This window comes from Grampus griseus (assembly GCF_964374135.1).
Source record: "Grampus griseus genome assembly, chromosome: 12".
Lineage (NCBI taxonomy): Eukaryota > Metazoa > Chordata > Mammalia > Artiodactyla > Delphinidae > Grampus > Grampus griseus.
In genome coordinates, this window is record NC_139006.1 from 26938544 (window position 1) to 26958129 (window position 19586).

The 19586-nt window shown below is 64.8% G+C and overlaps 2 protein-coding genes across 6 annotated transcripts; one reads left to right on the forward strand and one right to left on the reverse strand.

Moving 5' to 3' along the window:
* Positions 1-470: 470 nt before the first annotated feature.
* ZDHHC8 (zDHHC palmitoyltransferase 8) lies at positions 471-15185 on the forward strand. Of its 5 annotated transcripts, none has more exons than XM_082668311.1 (11): positions 471-612; positions 6846-6967; positions 7135-7292; positions 7370-7542; positions 7746-7848; positions 8278-8369; positions 8531-8672; positions 8866-8986; positions 9060-9169; positions 10494-11494; positions 14324-15185. In XM_082668311.1, exons 1-11 carry the CDS (start codon positions 509-511, stop codon positions 14547-14549), a joined length of 2352 nt encoding a protein of 783 aa, XP_082524437.1. In that variant the 5' UTR covers positions 471-508; the 3' UTR covers positions 14550-15185. The 5 variants fall into 5 exon arrangements, with proteins under 5 accessions (XP_082524437.1, XP_082524436.1, XP_082524439.1 ...); XM_082668310.1 differs by lacking the exon at positions 14324-15185 and adding an exon at positions 13239-13808; XM_082668313.1 differs by lacking the exon at positions 14324-15185 and adding an exon at positions 13239-13808 and having other exon boundaries at positions 7135-7208.
* Positions 15186-15926: 741 nt separating this feature from the next.
* CCDC188 (coiled-coil domain containing 188) lies at positions 15927-18101 on the reverse strand (the record flags this gene model as incomplete). The annotated part of the gene is given in 10 exon segments (XM_082668429.1): positions 15927-16113; positions 16203-16252; positions 16381-16438; positions 16627-16691; positions 16782-16841; positions 16949-17005; positions 17093-17197; positions 17352-17459; positions 17565-18044; positions 18048-18101. Coding segments are annotated over 10 exon segments (1224 nt in total).
* Between the last annotated feature and the right edge of the window lie 1485 nt (positions 18102-19586).

The window sequence follows — 19586 nt, forward strand, 5'->3', positions numbered from 1 at the left end:
GCCCTACCCAGGAAGAGCTCCGAGGTGTTTAGGGAAAGATCTGTGCAAACAGGGACCCGGAAGGGACCTACATGCTCCAGCGCCGCGGCCTGTGGGCTGGGGACAGGAGGCCTGGCGGTCGCCGTGTGTACCCCGGTGGGCAAGACCTCAGGTGTGCGGCGGCCGCATGGCCTCTGAGGGTCACGGGCTCCCAGCCTGGAGTTGGAGGAGAGGCCCCGCTGCGGGAGGGTCCGCCGCCGGCTCTGCCCCGAGCTCAGAGGGAGGAGGAGGAGGGAGATGGCAGGCCGGGCAGGTGGGAGGGGCCGGCTGTCGCGAGGGGCCCCGCCCGGCCCCACGGCCCCTCACCGCTGGTCCACCTTAAGGGGCGCGCTGACATCAGCACGCTGTCTCCGCCGCCGCCCGGGAGGTGGGATTTCCTCTGCTGCCACCGCTGCTGCCTGGGTCCTGCCCGTCCAGCCGGCCCCGCCCGCCCGGCCCCGGGGAGGGATGCGGCGGCGCGGTGCCCAGGATGCCCCGCAGCCCCGGGACGCGCCTCAAACCCGCCAAGTACATCCCGGTGGCCACGGCGGCCGCACTGCTGGTCGGCTCCAGCACCCTGTTCTTCGTGTTCACGTGAGTCGGCCGCGGCGCTGGGGCCAGAAGGGGCAGGGCTGCGCACAGCGGCGGACGCGGCCTGGAGGGACCAGGGCCGGGGTTGGGCTGGCGGGCTGGGCTGGGTTGGGGCACCAGGGCCGTGGGCAATGTGAGACCCCACTCTGGACCAAGGCTGATGCCACGAGCGTGCCCTTCCTGGGGTGTCAGGGACAGGTGAGACCTGGGTGTGAGAACACTGGTGTCCGATGGCCACCCTGTGAGCATACCAGGCAGGCCCTGGGTGCGAGGCGCTGGCCCGGGCAAGGGAGTGCGTGCGGGGGCTGCCCAGGGTGTGGCTGCAGTCCTGCCCTCCCCACGAGGGGAGGGGGGCCGCCCAGAGCCACCAGCCCTCCTTGCTAGGAGCCAAGGACGACTCTCAAGTGCCCTCCCAGCCGTCCGGCCCCAGGCCAGAGCCAAGTTCCCGCGTAGGTGTGGCCTGGCCCGGCTGCCACGTGCCTGCCCCATGGCCACCACCGACGCTGGCCTGGCAGTGCCCTCTGCCTTCTCTTGACCTCCTTCTCAGGAAGGTCCAGTGGTCACAGCTGGAGGCCCAGGTCAGGCCACACCCAGGGACACTGGCCTCAGTGGGCGCTGGGACCCTTGAGGCAGAGGGCAGGTAGGTCCCGGGCCCGTGCAGACCAGGGCAGGCGCTGACCACAGTTCCCTCTGCATTGTTGTGCCACCCCCCTCCCCAGGGCTCCTCAGGCACAGGGAAGGGTTGGGGACCCCAGGCTTCAGCCATGCAGGTCTGCGACCACCTCCTGCCACAAGTCCCAGGCTGGGACACAGCCAGGTCACCAGAGTAGCAACCACTCTAGCCTTCCTGGGGACCTGAGACTTGGGGTGGCCGCAGCCAGTGGGGCATCTGTTCCAAGGCGGGGGTGGGCAGAAGCCAGCCGGGTACCCTTTCACCTTAGCCGGGGCGAGGGCAGCAGCACAAGGATGGAAGGCTGCATTGGGCACCTTGGAGGTAGGCGAGCCCCGACCTGGAGGCTGGGCTGGGTGGGCACCACAGGCTGCCAACAGCATGTTTAAAAAAGGCCTGTGTGGACAGGCTTATTTCTGGCTTTGGCGAGCAGACTTGTTCTTGTCACTCAGATGCTGCTGGCTATGAGGCTGTGGGCAGCGGGCGCGGGCCGAGGTGGGATGCGTCCCGCTGAGGCTTCTGGAGGGTGGGGCCTGGGCAGGGGTCTTGCGGGAGTTTGGGCCCTGCTTCCCTGCAGCCTGGCCTCCACGTGCTGGTTCTGGTTTCTCACTCCCCAAATGCAATTCAGCATTTGTCCTGACTTTAAAAGGAATATGTGTTCTCTAATGAGAACTTGTGAAACGCTGGGGAAAAGTTCAACAAGCAACTGAGATCAACCCCACCCCAGGGAGCTCACCCACCTCCTCTCCCCTTAGGTACACACAGGCCCCCTGAAGGGTGCTTGTCCTGAGCCTTCCCTTGATCTCAGAGGGTCCCTACTGTCCTGTGAACTCAACCTGCCCTAGGGGCTGGGCATGGAGGCTGCCTACCCTCCCTCTGCTCTCACTGCTGGGGTTCTGGGTTCTGGGTTCAGTGATCCAGCGCTGAGAGGTTCGGGGTTGCCTCAGGGCAGCACAGGTGTGCCCTGCATCCTGCCCTGAGTGACTCACTCTGCCTGAGAGACCATGCGGAAGATGGAGGTGCAGGGATGCTAGCCGGCGTCCAGGTGCAGCAATCATCTTGCCAAGGGACCCTCACTCGCCCCCTGGAACAGGGATCCCTGCACCCCACGGCCACATTCCTTGGCTGAATGGCCATTGAGGACCCTGGCTGGTGCCCAGCCCAGTTCTGAAGGCATTGTAGTTCCTGAGGGGGTCTGCTGGGTAGCCCAGGCCCAATGACACCACCCACAGTGGGCTGATTCCGGGTAAGCAGGGGGCCAAGCAGTCCCCTTCTTGGGACAGGCCTCTCGTCACCCCGGTACCCACACCTCTGCCCTGTTTCTGATCCCAGGCCCACTGCAGACTCAGACACCTGCTCCTGGGCCCTTCCTACCCTGCCCTCGGGGCCCCACAGGATTCTGTCTGCTCTGCTCCTTGGACTTCACTGGAAGCTGAGTGGTCCCCGGCGCCCGCTCTATACTCAGTAAATATGAGTTGCTCCTTTGAGACAGGTCCACGTAGGCAGCAGCTCCGGGTGTCACTCAGGGTGGGGAGCCCAGGCCTAGAGGACCAAAGACCCCTCCCTTGGGCCAGCTCTCTGAGGGGCTCGGCCAGCAGGACATTCAGACATGTCACCAGGAAAGACTGGGGTGTAGGGAGGAGGCCCAGAGCTGGGGGTGTCCCCCCACGAGGATGGGTAGCATGCCTCAGGGTAGGTTCCTGGTGGCCCTCCTCCTCCAGGAAGCCTTCCTGGGTTCTTGGTACAGTTCTGTCCCCCTGGACCCCAGAAGGCTCAGCGTCAGGCCGGGTCAGGTGCTGGGAGGTGTCCGAGAGTGCCGAGGCCAGGTCTCTGCCCCTTTCCCTTCCTCCTCCTGGAGCCACCTTACAGAACGACAGGGACCCTGTGAACCTCAGAGGGCCAGGGCTGCTTGGTGGGATACCCATGCCTGGGGCCGACACTGGGCTGTCTTGTCTCTGTCTGGGGCCAGTGGGCTGACTTCTGGGATGTCATGGCAGGTGCCCAGGATGGGCCTGAGCCCTCCCTATGCTTAGAGGCCCAGTCAGCCACAAGGCCCAGCCTAGGACAGTGAGAGTTCCAGTCCAAGACCAAGCCAGCCTGCGGCGGGCCTAGGTGGATGGAGCCGCTGGCAGGGACCATATGGGGAGGGGGACACTTGGTGTTAGTCCCCTGCCAGGACTTCCTGTGTGTACCCCTGGTCCCCTGAGCTTCAGTTTCCCCATCCGCTTGGGTGTCTGTAGGGTGGGTGCATGTGGCCAGAGGCCCTGCCTGGCTGGACCAGGCAGAGTAGCCGCAGACCCTCTGGTTCCGGGTGTCCCGTGTGTGAGCTTCATTAGTCAATGTTAATGAAGAACCTGATTTAAGTGAAAACGTCTGAGTTAAAATTTTCCATTCTGCATTTAGCCGAGGCAGCATGCTACGCTGCAGAACCCCATCCTGCTGGGCGGTGTCTCCCGCCGGCCCAGGTTGGGCCATGGTGGAGGCTCAGGAGGGGGGCCGGCCCGGGGGAGGGGCCTGCAGTGTGTCTGCCACCAGTGGGCAGTGTACAACCCCTGCCTGGCAGGGCGAGCCTGGAGCACACCATTCCCTGGGAGGGGAGTGGGGTGTCATCCCTGAGGGCAGAGAGGTGCTCCTGGAGCCTGGCACAGACTCAGGCGGCCGGAGCAGTGCTGCCTGCCAGGCCTCGCCCACGGAGCTCGCGTGTCCTCACACATCCTCACACTTGCCCAGCCCACAGGGAGCTGAGAGATGTCCAGAGAGGGCTGGGGTGTGTGGGTCAGTGGAGGAGGGGCAAGTCTGCATCTGTGTTTGTGTGTGAATGAGGGTACAAATGTGCCATTGTGTGCACGAGTGTGCATATCCATACACACGTCAGCACACACGTGCCTTTTGTGTTGATCACATGTGCGTGTGTGTATGCATGCTTGTGCAGTATCCACACATGTACGCCTGGAGCATTGTGTGTGTCTGCATGTGTGCTACACACGTGTGCATGCATGGGTCCCTGCATGTTCATGTGGATGTGCGTGTGTTCTTTTGTCTTCTCCCCTACTTAGCCGTTCCTGGGCCCTGGCAGCATTGGCTAGTGAGCTAGCCCTTGTTGGGCATGACCCAGGCCTCAGCCCCTCTTATGGCACAGCCTGGGGGTAGAGACCCCTGGGGTGAGGATGGGGGGGCAGAATGCGTGCCAGTGCCTGATCCTGGGTCTGAGTGAAGCCTGGGGGGCTGGAGGTGGTGAGTGGAGGGTGCAGTGGCTCAGGTCCCAGTCAGAGAACCCATGCCCTCCCAGACTTGCCCAGCACAGGCTAAAGCCCCACCCTGCCCTCCCTGGTATGTGCTGCCCACGCATGCAGTGGGTGGGTGGTGTCCACCCTGGGTAGAGGCCGTCTAGAGCCTCATTGCAAGCGTTACTCCATCACCTTGCAGCTGCTGCTCTCCCCAGCCCCAACTGTGTCACTCAGGGTCATCAAGGCCCAGGGAGGACAAAACAGTGTGGGCCTCCGGGGCGGGGGTTCAGTCCCTGCCTTGGGTGACAAGCCCTCAGATACCCTTGATTGTAAAATGGGGATGACAGAAGCGCCGCCCCCCAGCCTGAAGGGTGGGATGCATGGTTCACTGAGCAGGCCGGTGGGCAGTGGGCTCTCAACATCTGCCGGTAAAACTTGGAGGGCGATGATGAAGGGCCGTGCTCGGCCCCCGTCCCACGTCCTCCCGCCTTCAGCGCCAGCCTGCCTGCTGCACGTGTCTGCGTCTGTCCGTTCTTGGCCGGTTCCTTCCTCTCGAGAGCAGGCTGGCTCCCCAGTGTGCGACAGTGCAGGTGCCTGAGAGCCACACTTTCCTTTTGCACAGACTACATGGTCAGCCCTCCCAGCAGGCGCGTGGGGAGCTGGCTCGCAGCACCAGGGTGGGTCCGCGGTGCCCACCTCTCCCAGGTTCTGGCTGTGCCTGGCTCTCTCTCACCTGTCTTAACCGGCATCTGGGCTCCTAGCCCCCTCCCACCCATTTGGGCAGACCATGCCTCAGGGACCCACCATCATCCTGCCAAATGACATTGGATCGGAGGTTACAAACATACATTGAGCGCTGTCTGCACGCCAGGCTCCAGCGTGCAGGGGTGGGGAGTATGGAAGGTATCTGCTCTGGGCCGCCTGGTCAGGGGTGGTGGAGGAAGGCCTCCTGGCAGAGGACCCCGTGTCCTCAGACTATGCATCACTTCCACGGCGGGTTCTGGAGAAGAGGTAGGGGCAACTCACGGCTCCCAGCCTGCCGAGTGTGCTGCCTGCCGTGGGAGCGGAATCTTTAAATAGCCTCTTGCTTTCCACTAAAAATAGAGAAGTTCCGCTACCATGGAGGTGGTTGCTGGGGTGGCAGGGCTGGCTCCTGGCCAAGGCAGGCGTGGGCACCAGTGTGGCCGGCGTATGCCATGGGGGCGGGCAGGGCCACGGGCACGACTCACTCTGCAGGTGGCCACAATGCCCTGTCCACATGGTCAAGTCTGGTGTAGGGGATCCCCACCGGCCCCCCAGCTACACAGAGGGCCTGAGTGCGGGGAGGGAAGCAGACCCACTGGGTGCCCCCTGCTTATCACAGCAGCCATGGGAGAGATGGTGAGCCTGAAGCCAGAGGGGCTTCGTAGCAGCCTAGTGGGCAGAAACCCACCACAGAGTTGGGGCAGGGGGTCACAGGCCATGTGCCTGAGGACTGGTGAGTCTCCAGTCCTGAGGAAGATGCTCTCTGTGCCAGAGTGTCCACCAGGGAGGCGTGTGAGACCTTTGCAGGGAGCCATCAATCTGAGAAGGCTTCATGGAAGAGGGGGCAGCCTTGGAGCCAAGTGGCGAGGGGTGATGAGAGATGGCGGAGGGGTGGGAGGCGCCATGCTTTTAGTCTCCAAGTATTTTGCACTGCCCTATGGAGAATAAGGTGACAAATTAAAAAGAAGAGGCAGCCTGGGTGGGGATGCACCCAGGGCCCAGGCCCTGAGACTGCACCCCTCAGGGAAGAGCAGGGAAGAACCCCCCATGCATTTACTGACCGAGGATTGGGGCTCCCCACACCACACCCCAGAATCTCCCTGGCAACAGGATCCTGCCAAGCTGGGGACAGGTCTGGGTGAGGCCCAGGACTGGCCTGAGCTGCCCGGCAGTTCACTGGCCTCTACCCGTCAGAGCACATGGGCAGAGCCAGCTCCTTTCCCATCCTGGGTTCCCACCTCCTGTCTCCTGTCTCCCCATCAAGGGCAGGGGACCCGGAACGATTCCCAGCTGGGGCAGGAGGACGCGGCTTGGCTCTGGCCTATGGGCCTCCCTGAGCCTCAGTCTGCTCAACGGGGGGTTGAGCTCCTAACAGGCGCTCAGGGGTGTCTGGGTCAGGGCTGGCACACACGGAGCCTGTGCACAGCCCCTGAGGGTTGAGTAGAGAAGCAGTGGGCCCGTGGCAACAGTGGTCTCCCTGACTGCCATGCTGAGCGCTGCACGCGTGTGGCCAAGCCTAATTCCTCTGCCCCGCGTCCCCTCCCCACACACCTGCCACACCCCCAGACCCAGCTCTGCACTGCTGTCCGACACAGGTGCCCATGGTTGACACGAGCTGTGTCCCCAGCCGTTCCTGTCTACAATGGCATCCTCTTCCTCTTTGTGCTGGCCAACTTCAGCATGGCCACCTTCATGGACCCTGGCGTCTTCCCCCGAGGTAGGGCCCTGTGCTGGGGTAGCTCATCTGGCTGACTTTCGCTAGAGTGTGAGTGGCTGACAAAAGAGAGTCTGGCTGGGGGCGATGTGGGGGGTGGGTGGGAAGGGCTGGCTGGAGAGGGGCTCTCCTGCCAGGGAAGTCACTTTCGTGCTGCCCCCGACCCACAGCGGATGAGGACGAGGATAAGGAGGATGACTTCCGGGCCCCGCTGTACAAGAACGTGGATGTGCGGGGCATCCAGGTCCGTATGAAATGGTGCGCCACCTGCCACTTCTACCGCCCGCCGCGCTGCTCCCACTGCAGCGTCTGCGACAACTGCGTGGAGGTGACCGCCTGCCCCGCCCCCAGCCCACGCCCTCCTCCCCTGCCCGCCGTGTGCCCTGACGCGCTGTTCCTGCCCAGGACTTCGACCACCACTGCCCCTGGGTCAACAACTGCATTGGGCGCCGCAACTACCGCTACTTCTTCCTGTTCCTGCTGTCGCTCAGTGCGCACATGGTGGGCGTCGTAGCCTTCGGCCTGGTCTACGTGCTGAACCACGCCGAGGGGCTGGGCGCCGCGCACACCACCATCACGTATCCTTGGCCTGACCACAAAGGCGGTGTGGACCGGGGACGCTTCTCACAGGGGAAGTCGAGGCTTGGAGGGGTGGGTCGGCAGCCCAGAAGTCCCCAGGGAGTGGGTCTCCTTCCCTGAGCGGGCGGTGGGGAGGGGCGGGTAGTCTGTCCACAGGTGCCTGCTCCATCCTCACCCACGGCCGTTGGCCTTAACGGGCCAGCATGGCCGTCATGTGTGTGGCCGGCCTCTTCTTCATCCCTGTCATCGGCCTCACTGGCTTCCACGTGGTGCTGGTCACTCGGGGCCGCACCACCAATGAGCAGGTGCAGACCCTGGGTGGGGCCATGCAGTGATGGGGCTGGGCATGGGAGGGTCCCTGATGGGCTGAGCGAGGAGCCAGGGCTGCACAGGGACTGGGGTGGGGGGTGCGGGGCAGGGCCGGGGCCCTCGGCTTTGTGCAGCTGTGGTAGGGGAAGCTCTGGCCCTGGAGACCCCAGGTGGGGTTTGGCATGTGGGGTCTCACCTGCCCTGTCCCCCTCCTTGCCCCCATCTGTAGGCACTGCAGCCACCAGTGAATCAGAGCCCAGAAATTCCACAGCAGGGGCAGACCCTGGTGACCTGGGTTGGGGGCACCCCTGGGCTAACCCTGCCCAACTCACCTCTGCGGAACCCCTGCTGTCCCTGCCTGTCCCCCTGCCCTCCTTGGCCAGACCCTGGCTGGCCAGGCTGGCTGAGGGGTCCCATGTCCACAGGTGACGGGGAAGTTCCGTGGGGGTGTGAACCCCTTCACCCGCGGCTGCTATGGGAACGTGGAGCACGTGCTGTGCAGCCCCCTGGCGCCCCGGTGAGGCCCGGCGGGTGTCCAGTGGGCCTCCTCGGGGTTTGGGGTGGGCAGCCATGGGCCCTCAGCCTGATCCACTTCTGCTTTTGGCAGGTGGGGTCCTGCCCTTGGCATGCATTCAGGCCAGGTTGCCCTGGCCACTGACCCCTCTGGCCCTGGTGCAGGTATGTGGTGGAGCCACCCCGGCTGCCGCTTGCCGCTCGCCTGAAGCCGCCCTTCCTTCGGCCGGAGCTCCTGGAGCGAGCTGCACCACTCAAGGTCAAGCTTAGTGACAACGGGCTGAAGGCTGGCCTGGGCCACAGCAAGGTGGGGGCCCAGGGGTGGGGTAAGGGATGGGGTGAGGTGGGAAGTGGTCAGGTTGGAGGGGCCTAAGAGTAGAAGGGGGAAGGACTGGGTGGAATCGGGGAGAAGTCTAGGTCCCAGGCCTCAGGATGGAGTCCCCAGTTAAGCCCTGCCCGTGGCCTGTACCCTACACACCACTGACCGTGCCCCCTCCCAGTCCAAGGGCAGCCTGGACCGGCTGGATGAGAAGCCGCTGGACCTGGGGCCGCCGCTGCCCCCCAAGGCGGAGGCTGGCACATTTGGCAGCGACCTGCAGACCCCACGCCCCGGCAGTGCTGGTGAGGCGGGGGCGGCCAAACGGAGGGAGGGGCACAGACTGATCCCAGTCTGACAGTGGTCCATCTTCCCCAGAGAGCGCCCTGTCGGCGCAGAGGACCAGTCCCCCGACACCCGCCATGTACAAGTTCCGGCCCGCCTTTCCCACGGGTACCAAGGCGCCCTTCTGTGGGCCGGGTGAGCAGGTGAGGAGGCCTGGCCCTGCCCAGAGGTCCCGAGGTCCTGCCCCGCAGGCTCCACCCAAGAGCCCCCCCCCCGCCCCCCGGACCCCGGGAAACTCCAGAGCCCCGCCCCCAGACTTCGCCACACCCTGGAGGCCACTTCCCAAGGAATCCTATCTAAGGCCACGACCCAGGTCTCACCCCTGAAAGACCCGCCTGGGTCACAGAGGGTGTGGGCATCCCAGCTGGGGCTGGTAGAGGGGAGCAGGGCCAGGTGTCCTGGGAGGGGCTGGCACAGGCAGTCCTAGCCACCCAGCCCTTGGCCAGTGTTGCCTGCTGGCTCTAGGCGCTGCCCCCGGGGGCACTGTGTGCCAGGATGCCTGGAATTCCACAATTAGTCACTCTGTAAGGTCCTCAGGGCCCTCGGGAAGGCTTCAGAGGAATTTGAGATTGTTTGAGGAAGCACGTTTATTCTCTGCGTTCACGTGGAGCAGCGGACGGCCTGAGCAGACACCCAGACCCCTGAGGTTCCCAGGCTGCCTGCCTCCTTCATGCCACCAGAGGGCAGGCCCATGGCTGAGCCAGCACACTTGGACCAGCCCCTCTCTCCCAGGGAACTCCCTCCAGGACTGATATCCTTCCTGACCCTGCCTCTGGGGCCTGCTGGTCAGGGCAGTGAGTCTGGGCCTCCCTGGCCAGTGTCCGGTGGCCCTTCTTGGAATGAGGGGGCTTAGGTGGGTTGCCTCCTTCCTGGTATTGTCCTGGGTCCCATGGAGGGTCCGGCTGGTTGGCCAAGTGCCCTGAGGCCACATTTGTCCCCACCCATGCGCCTTCTGGGTTTTGAGGTTCTGCAGGCTCTTGTCCCAGTCCAAGTCTGTGTGCCTGGAATCACGGAGAATCAAAAAGGTCCCTCTCTGTCACTGTGGCTACCCCCTGGGCTGCTGGGCTCTGAGGGCACTGCCCTGCTGTCTGCTTTGCACTGCCTGCCCAGACCCTCAGCCGTGGGCTGCCTGGGAGAGGCCCTGGGTCACTGTGTGGTTAAGTCTCTCTGAGGTCCTGATCCCAAGCCTGCCCCAAGGCCCCTTCCTCTCCCTGGGGAGTTGGGCTGGAGCAGATGCACAGCCTTCCCTGGAGAGATACTGGGGCCCCCGGCTCTGCTCCACCCTTTCCCCGCTTCCCTCCGTGGGGCGCAGGGGATAGAGAGCTTCTGGGAACAGCTCGTCGGTTGCACCTGCCGCCATCCCTGATGCCACCGGGATTGCAACTTCCTAGTGGGCACAGAGCACCTGGTGAGCGGGCAGGGCACGGTGGGTGGGCCAAGATGGATGTGTGCCATCTCCCCCTGCAGGTCACGGGCATTGACTCCCTGACGCTCGGGGAGGACAGCATCCACAGCCTGGACTTTGCATCCGAACCCAGCCTGGATGTCCCTGACTACCCGCCCAGTGGCCTGCATGCGGCCTACCCGCCCTCCCCACCACTCAGTGCTGCTGACACCTTCTCAGGCGCCTTGCGCTCCCTGAGCCTCAAAGCCGCCAGCCGGCGGGGCGGGGACCACGTGGCCCTGCAGCCCCTGCGCTCTGAGGGTGGGCCCCCCACGCCCCACCGTGGCCTCTTTGCCCCCCACGCACTGCCCAACCGCAACGGCAGCCTGTCCTACGACAGCCTGCTAAACCCTGGCTCTCCCGGGGGCCACACGTGCCCGGCCCACCCCTCAGCTGGCGCAGCCAGCTACCGCTCACCCTACCTGCACGCGGGTGCAGCGGGCGACCCACCACGACCCCCGCCCCGCAGCTTCAGCCCCGTGCTGGGCCTGCGGCCTCGGGAGCCCTCGCCTGTGCGCTACGACAACCTGTCCAGGACCATCATGGCCTCCATCCAGGAGCGCAAGGACAGGGAGGAGCGTGAGCGGCTGCTGCGCTCTCAGGCTGACTCGCTCTTTGGCGACTCGGGCGTCTACGACGCACCTAGCTCCTATAGCCTGCAGCAGGCCAGCGTGCTGTCTGAGGGCCCCCGTGGCCCCGCGCTGCGCTGCAGCTCCAGGGACGACCTGGTGGCCGGGCCCGGCTTCGGGGGCGCCCGCAACCCCGCGCTGCAGGCGTCGCTGTCCTCGCTGTCCAGCGCCGTGAGCCGAGCGCCGCGGACCTCCTCTTCCTCCCTGCAGGCAGACCTGGCCAACAGTGGCGCCCCGGGGGCCCGGCCTGCCAGCGGCTCGCACAGGTCGCCCGTGCGCCAGGTCCCTCCGTCCCCACCTAGCACTCCCCGCTCGCCCTCCTACGTGGGCCCCAAAGCCGTCGCCTTCATCCAAGCGGAGCTCCCAGAACCGCCGCCCTCGCTGTCTGTGCAGAGGTGGGTGCTCAGGGTGCGGTCAGCTGCTGGGCACAGGGCAGGTGTCTGGCTGCCTGCAGGGCCTCTTGGCCAAGCACGTGGGGGCTGCCCAGGAGGCCTGAGGCTACCTAGGGGGGTGGGCCTCACCCACTTTGGAGGATCCTGGCGGCCAGTGTGAGGGTAGCCCGGCTCCAAGGGCGCCTTGGCATGTCCTGGGACCAGGGGCAGGAGAATTTGCATCTTGAGCCCAACACCCACACTCTCCCCTGGCTGGCACAGACCCAGCATGTGGGGGACCCTAGGGTTCTTCCTCTAGAGATGATGCCACTGTCCATGCCCAGAAGGCCAAGTCTGGGTGACCCTCCTCCCACAGCAAAACATGCCACTCTGGGCACCACGGTCCTGGCCCTCGGGGGGCACACAGCCCCAGGAAGCAAGGGCTTCCCTGCTCAGAGATGGGCAAACTGAGTCTCAGAAGGGCAGGCTGGTCCCAGGCCCACGTACAAGAGCTGAGCAGCTGCTGGGCACGTTTGCTCACCAGGGCTTCACCTGGCTGCCGTGAGCACAGGCTCAGTTGACGAGGAGGTTCCTGTTGTGCGTGTGACAGGCCCAGAGGGGGCAGCTGTGAGGCAGCCCAGGGAGGGAGGGGCTCCTGCCTGCATGAATGCTGGGCAGCGAGGTCCATGCTACTGGTCAGTGCTGGGCAGGCTGGAGGGCAGAAGGGCAGCCCCTCGTTTCCCTTGGAGGGAGCAGGGAAGAGGCCACATCGTCACTGCTGGGCTTCCCAGCTCAGGGCACCAGGACAGGGCAGGGTCTAGGGACTCGCCTGGCCAGCATCCACCTGGCGTCCCTGTGTTCTGTGGTCTGTGCCGAGAGGCCTGGGAGGGGATGGCAGCCATTCTGACATCTGTCTGTCCTGTGACAGCACGGCCCTCCCCTGGCAGGTTCTGCTCCCCGACCCATTTCCGTGTGGGACCGTCCAGGGTCAGAGGCAGGGGCTGCCCAGTGCTCCGTCTGTGTCTGTGTCCTCTGTCCTCTTGCCTCCGCTGGCCCCTGTCCTGCCATGGTCCCGTGTTCACCGTGTGTGTGCGTGTGTGTGCTTGTTTTGATGCAGGGACCACCCTCAGCTGAAGACCCCCCCAAGTAAGCTTAATGGGCAGTCCCCGGGCCTGGCCCGCTTGGGGCCTGCCACCGGCCCCCCAGGGCCCTCCGCCAGCCCCGCCCGGCACACGCTCGTTAAGAAGGTGTCCGGCGTGGGTGGGACCACATACGAGATCTCGGTGTGAGGACTGACTGCCACCCGTCGCCGTGGTGCCATGGGAGCCAAGACCCCCCCCCCACAGCGGCTGCCCCCCTCCCAACTTCTCTACCCCGGGAGAGGAGGCCCAGGCTTGGTGTGGACGCATCAGCGGGAGGAGAACTACGCCTCCACGGGCCTATCCCTCGTCCTCAGCCCGTGCATCCACTCATCTGCTCACCAGGGCACGGCTGGGCCAAGGGCCATGAGGCTGCAGGATCTGCGTGTTGGTGGCCCTGCTCCCGCGAGCTGGGGCAGCAAGGGGGCGTGGACTGCACAGGTTGTCACCAGGCCAGTCCCTACCCACTTCCCTTACACATGGGTCACTGTGGCCCAGAGATGGACAGAGAGGCCTGGGCCCCTGGCCATCCTCCCAGACCGAGGGCCCCACCGCCCAGCTGCTCCTAACCATTGCCTTTCAGGGACCCGCTGGAAGCTTGTAGCTTGGCAAGGCCCACTCTTCTGCAGGGAGTCCAGGCCCGGCCCACAGGCACCCAGCTTCGGGACTGCTCTGGGTTCTGACGGACAGGTGCACAAATGGACAGACGGACGGACAGCCAGCTGTGGGTGGGGTCCTGGCTCCGTGTGTCTCGTCTCGCCCAGCTGGTGGGCGCGTCCCCGTGTCTGTGCGCTGAGCTGCCATGCCACGTCCCATGTGTTCACGCTCGGGCCCCCGCTGCCCCCACTGCCCGGAAACTCGCTTTAATTGAAGCCTTAATCTTTGCTTTATGCTCTTGTGGGAGGTGATGGGGGCAGGGGGAGCGGGCACAGGAGGCCGGATGCCGCCACAGGGGGCCCACGCGACCCCGAGTCCCCTCCCTGCAAACTGGAGACCCCCACCCGAGGCATGCAAAGTCCAGGCCCTGCTGGAGCCTGGGCGCCCACGTGGAAAGCACATCGGGGAGGGGTCGGAGTTTTGTCTGGCGCCAGGGACCCGAGAGTAAGCACACGGCAGCGTCCGCTTGCGTTGTGTCTGTTTTATGTTTTTATATCTACATCTATATATCTATAATTTTATTAAAAAAAGAAAAAGAGTCATTTCGATCCTTTCCTTGAGCAAGGCCAGGGGCTCCGGGCGGGGGCAGAGGGCGTCAGGCTCCGGGAGAGGTGGTGGCAGATAGTCTGGGCGTGGACGTTCTGCGTGGGCGTTTCCGTGGACTTAAGCCAAGTTGGAGGCCTGGGGGGTGGGGGCTGGCCGGTGGTTCTCTGGCTGACCAGCGTGAGGTTTCCCTGGGTCTGCGTCATCCCTGGCAGTAACAGGACGTTTGGAGAGAAGCTGGGACTGCAGCTGCCCCAGGGGCCCCGGGATCCCAGGAGCAGGGAGTGCCTGCCCGTCCTGCAGCTGCGCGGACTGGAACTCATCTCCCGTTCCCCCTGCAAGTGTCCGGGGTGGGGGCGTCGGGAATCCACAGCTTTTCAGGGGCTGGGGGACCGGGGCAGGGGCTGGCCATGTGTGGGAGGCCAGTGGGTCCTCAGACCCTGAACCGGGCAGCTCTGCCCCTTGCTGACCTCCGCCTTTCTGCTTCTCTCTCACGGGACGCTGCAACCCGCAGGGGGCGGATCGGTACCTGCAGCCGTGGATGGGGGCGGCGTGGCCAGCCCAGGGTGCCCCCCGGCCTGCACCTGTGCCACCTCGGCCTCCCGGTGGACCGCCCGTCACTGCGGGTCCCCTGGAGCCCGGCCACTGGGGCGCCCCCCCGGGGGGCCGTGTGCCGTCTACACTTGGCCGCCTCCAGCCTCTTCCCCAGCCTCTCAGGGCCCGAGCGGGACACCAAGTAGAAGACTCCGGGGCCCAAGAGGCCAGGCTGCCGCGGACCCTAGGGTGTGGGCTGGGCGTCCCGTCTCCACCAGCGGCACCTTGACTGACCCCGAGCCCACCAGGGCCCGTGACCCTGTGCCCTCCCAGCTCAGGAAGTCCCCACCTGCTGCAGAGGGTTCGAAACCCTAGGTGGGGGCCCTGGAGCTGCTGGGACCAGCACAGCCTTCCCGGGTGTCACCATCACCTGATCCCCCTGCCTGACCAAGCACTTTACACGCCACTTCCTCCCAGGGAGCCCCGGCCTCTGTGGGTTGGGCTGGGTGGGGGTCTCAGGTCGCCCCTGCAGGTCGCTATACTCCCCGCTCCCTGCACCCAGCACATGAACAGATGCCTTAAGCTCCTGGAGCTGCCAGCTGGAGGAGACCCCAGCCCACCGGCCCTGCCCGGTGGTCTTCACTCCTTCACTCTGAGATGTTGCACCTGGCGAGCTCAGAGGGCCCTGCCACCCCCAGCCTTGCAGCCCCCAGCCGGCTGGGCCTGGACGCTCGCAGGGGCAGGGCTGGGCCCTGGCCGTCCCCTCTGCCTGGGCAGCAGCTCTGTTTCTCCCACTTGGGGGTGAGCAGCCACAAAGCTATTCTCTATTGTTCTAAAAGGTATTGCCCCGCCCCAGTTTAATGCACTAAATAAAATTTTTGGTGTTTACCTCCATGGCTCTGTCCACCAGCGTGGTCCCCCTGTCCTCCAAGCCTCTGGGAAGCGCCAGGAGGCTGGACTGGACAGGGACCCTGGGGTGGGGAGGGAACAGGAGCCGGGGGACGGGTGGTGGCTGGGTGGTTTGGGAAGGGGGGTGGTCAGCCAGACAGGGATGTGACTTATGTGAAGCGACAGCAGAGCCACAGGCTTATGTGAAGGGTCCCTGATCTCCGAGGTCCGCCAGTCCCAGGGATGAGGCCTGAGGGTCTCACTTTCAGTGGAGCCCCTTCTGCACACCCTCTGCTCAGAGCCCTTCTGGTGGCCAGGGCGGTCTGGGGGCGTCCTGTGGAGAGGCTGCCCTGGCAGCGGATGGGGCTTGGGGGACGAGGCAGGGGCGCCACTGCAAGTGGGACCCTAGGGACCAGGCAGGGACCCTCACTGCAAGATCCGCCTCAGAAGGCGGCAAAGCCTCCTGTGCCCCGCCCCCATTTCCATGGAAACAAGTGCACAGGCCTTGTGTCACTACTATATGTCCAGTCGCAGGCCCAGTCCTCAGGACAGACCCCGCCTCCACCCTCCTCCAAGGCTCTGGGCTGGGACCGGTGCGTGGCAGTGCCATGGGTGGGGGCTGGCACGGCCGCTGGGCACCCTGGGCCACACCAGCCGCCTTGCTTCCTCCTCGCTGGGGCTGTTGGGCCTCCGGCCTAGAAGGGCAGGAAGTCGTCCACCTCAAGGCGCAAGAACGGGCCCAGCAGGGTCCGGAGCTTCCAGACGGTGGCGCGGCTCAGCAGGGGCGGCACCAGCCCCTCGAAGGGCGCGGGGTCCACCATGTACACGTAGGCGGCGGTGCAGGCTAGCAGGGCGCCCAGCAGCAACCTCAGGGCCAGCAGCCTGTGGACAGCTGTGGTCAGGGGGTGGGGGCACCCAGGGGACAGTTCCTGGGGACTGGGCTCTGCCCCTGAGCTCGGACGGCCACCTACCAGAGCTGGCCTTTGAGGCCCTCGGAACATCCCAGCTGAGGCCGCGCCTTCTGCGGGAGAGGGGCTGAGTCAGAGCGAGTTCCTGCTCTCCCTCAGGACAAGGGTGATTCTGGTCACAAGGATCCTCTCCAGCTCCCTAAGCGGGGCCTCCAGGGAGAGGGTGGGGTGGGGGACTTACCCCTATGCACGCCATCTGCTGCTCCTTCCTGACCCGGCTGTGGCACTGGGCCCGTTCCCTAGCGGGGGTGGGGGGGGACAGCACACAGTCAGCGCCACATGTACCCCCCACCTCAGCCTGGCACCACCTGGTCTGGTGCAGGGGAATTGGGGAGGGGTCAGGGATTGGTCCACTCCATCCTGACCTGGACACCTACCCCCATCCCGGCTCAGCCAGGCCCCGCTGGCTCCCAACCCTGCACATCACCCCAGAATCTCCAGCTGGATGTCCTCCATCTGGTTCAGCACCCCCCGGATGTCCTTCTTGAGCTTCTGGGGGGCAGAGAGGGTAAAGCTGGTCCCCCAACCCCACTGCCCCCACCCAGCCCCCTCATCCTCTGGGTGTTGCCTTTAGGAACCTACCAGGAGCCCGGTGGCCTGGTTGTTCAGGGCCATGTGTACTTCGGCCACGCCGTCCCACACCTGGTGGAGGGTGGAGACTGGGTCACGCCCCAAGGAGCGGGACCCATGCAGGATGCACGTCACAGGTGGCTGCCCCAGCGCCCCCTCCCACCCTTGCAGGTGGGCACCTCGGTGATGGCCATCTTCTTCCTCTCAAAGGACAGTCGGATCTGCTGCAGCTCGTTCTGGGGGAAGGCACAGTGTGGGCAGAGGGAGGGCTGGCGGGTGGTCAGCTCCTTCCTCCCCGCACGCCCCCGGCCTCCGGGGCCCACCTGGGACTGCTGCACGAAGGACTCTTTCCCCCGGCACAGCTCCTGCTGCAGCAGCTGCAGAGGGGCCCTGTCCTTCAGGGGCCGGGCGCTGGCCTGCTCAAGGGGCTGCAGAGGAGCCACCAGCTCAGCCCCAAGGCCATCAGCAGCATCCGTCGTCAAGGACTGCTTGGGAGTGGGGTGAGGGTAGCGCATGGAGTGGCAGGGAGCTCCCCAGAGCCTCCCATCGTCCTACTGGGGCCGCACCCCGCCACGCACTCACCCAGGTCAGGGCCATGCAGCTCAAGTGCTCCGGGCACAAGGGCAGGAACTGCTGCCCCGGCCCCAGGAGGGCCCCCAGCTGCTCCCGCAGGTCCTGGTTCTGCCTTTTCTGGGGGTGGGGGCAGAGAGATGGGAACAGCCACTTCGCAGGCAGGAGGTCGAAGGGGGCGGTGGTGGAGGGCTTGGGGCCTGGGAGGGCTGGGAGCGCACTCACCAGATTCTGGTTCTCCTGCTCCAGCTGGAGAAAGGACTGCTCTGCAGGCCCCAGGAGCACGCTCTGGAGCTGGGAGGGGGCTGCCCTGGGCGAGGCCGGGGTCCCTGCCCCCGGGGTCAGGGGCGGGCAAGGGCAGGGTCTGGGCCCTGAGCTGGGCCCCGCCCCCTGCGTGGGTGTCCCCTGCTCGCGGCCTGAGTGCAGGGGCCAGCCCCACCCCAGCCCCGTCTCTACTTGTCCTTGTCTCGCCCCCGCCGGGTGGTCTCGTGGCCTCTGTCGCTGCATCTCTCCCTCTTCAGCTGTGATAAAGTTCCCAGGTACCTCGTCACCGACCCTGGGCCCCCCACCCCCTGTCCCCGGGGCTGGGAAAGGCCTGGCAGACTCCACTGAGTGGGTGGAGCTGAGAGGCGCCATGCAGGGCCACCTTACAAACCCCTGGCAGGGTGGGTCCAGGCATCCTCCATGGCTGCTCGAAGCTGGGGGTTAGGGGCACTGGGGGTGGGAGTGGCCACGGGGTCCCAGGGTTTTCGGCCCCTCCATACCTCCCTGTGACCCCTTCCTGACCCCAGGTCTAGGCTTTGGCCTGGCCTGAGCTGCCACCCTCTTACAGATGGCCCTGTGAGCCATCTGCCCCTTGGGACTAGATCATGAGACACCTCACAAGTCTGAGGGCCCTCTGGGTGTCATGGCTCACAGGTGCCTCAGGGGCACCTGTCACAAAGGCCTGGGCATGGCCAGGGAGGTCATAATGGGCTGGGGTGGTGGTCAGAGCAGGGCTGGCAGGGCCCCTCCCACCGTGTCCCTGTTCCTCGAGTAACCTCAGGGGGTCACCCCCTCTGCATCGTCCCCACCACACCCACCTCAACTATTTTCTTAAAATGTACAGCAGATCATGCAGACACATGGTTAGAACAAAGTCAAACAACAGGAAGTGTCCAGTGTGACCCTGCCCCCAGCCTGTGATCCCCGTGGCTGAGACCTTTCTGGAGGTGGCCGCACGTCTCATGGTCTCTCTTCACACAGAAGAGATCATCCTACAGCCTGGGCTTTTCCCCTAACGTATCTCCAAGTTTTTTTAAAAAAATCATTTATTGAACATTCGATGGTCCTGCAAGGACTATTATTATCCTCTCCCTGTAGGCGGGGGACTGAGGCGTGAAGACACTTGCCCGAGGCCATGGCCTATTCAGTGATGGGACCAGAGTCCAGCCTGGTCTTCACCACTTTAGGGGTCTTTTCAGTGACAGCAGAGCGTGCCTCCCATGCGGAAACAGATCCAGTCCCCGCCCCACAATGGTTTCTCCTCCCTTCCTACAACATCATGTGGTGCTATCTGTCCCACCGCACCCCCGCTGCTCCTGGAGCCCCTGCCTCACATCCTCCTCTTTCTCAGTTCCCTCCCTTGTTCTGTGGAAGCACATCCTCAAGCAGCGTCCTCAGAAAGGTGGGTCAGTGGAAACCCGAGTGCCTGTGTGGTGGAAACAGCCGCAAATCCCTCCTGTCCCCGGGTCCTTGGCCCTCTGCAATGTGACCCTGGGCTCTGGGCTAGCCTGGGGGTTCGCTAGGGCCAGTGGAGTCTTACCAGCAGAGACCTGAACAGTGCTTGTGTGTTGGGCTGTGACTGTCTTCTGCTCTGGGGACCCTCTGTGGTGGGAGGGGGGCACGACCTTGCTCTCAGATACCAGGTTGTGGGGAGGGAGGCTCTGGTCATCCCAGCGGGTCCCCAGCTGCCAGGAGCTGGGTTGAAGAGCCCAGCGAGACCACAGAGACCCACCACGTGGGGCCGGCCAAGTCGCCAAGGCCCGACTGACTTGTGCTTGTTTTAGCCTCTGAGATTGGGAGCCATCTGCCCCTTGTGACTAGATCATGAGACACCTCACAAGTCTGAAAGCAACTTACTCTGACCTCACGCTTGTTGGCTGAGTTTGGGCAGAGTCAGCTCGGAGGGCATTTTCCCACAGGAATTCAGGGGCTCCACAGTCCCTGGAGCTGCTACCCGCAGGCCGTGCTGCAATCGTGCTTTAA

What these genes read in the sequence shown, in the direction of transcription:
- ZDHHC8 (XM_082668310.1), top strand. Translation starts at nt 509, where the DNA reads ATGCCCCGCAGCCCCGGGACGCGCCTCAAACCCGCCAAGTACATCCCG. An exon ending in GCCGCGCACACCACCATCAC is followed by an intron (nt 7,543 to 7,745) that starts GTATCCTTGGCC and finishes TTAACGGGCCAG; the next exon opens with CATGGCCGTCATGTGTGTGG. An exon ending in GCCGCACCACCAATGAGCAG is followed by an intron (nt 7,849 to 8,277) that starts GTGCAGACCCTG and finishes CCATGTCCACAG; the next exon opens with GTGACGGGGAAGTTCCGTGG.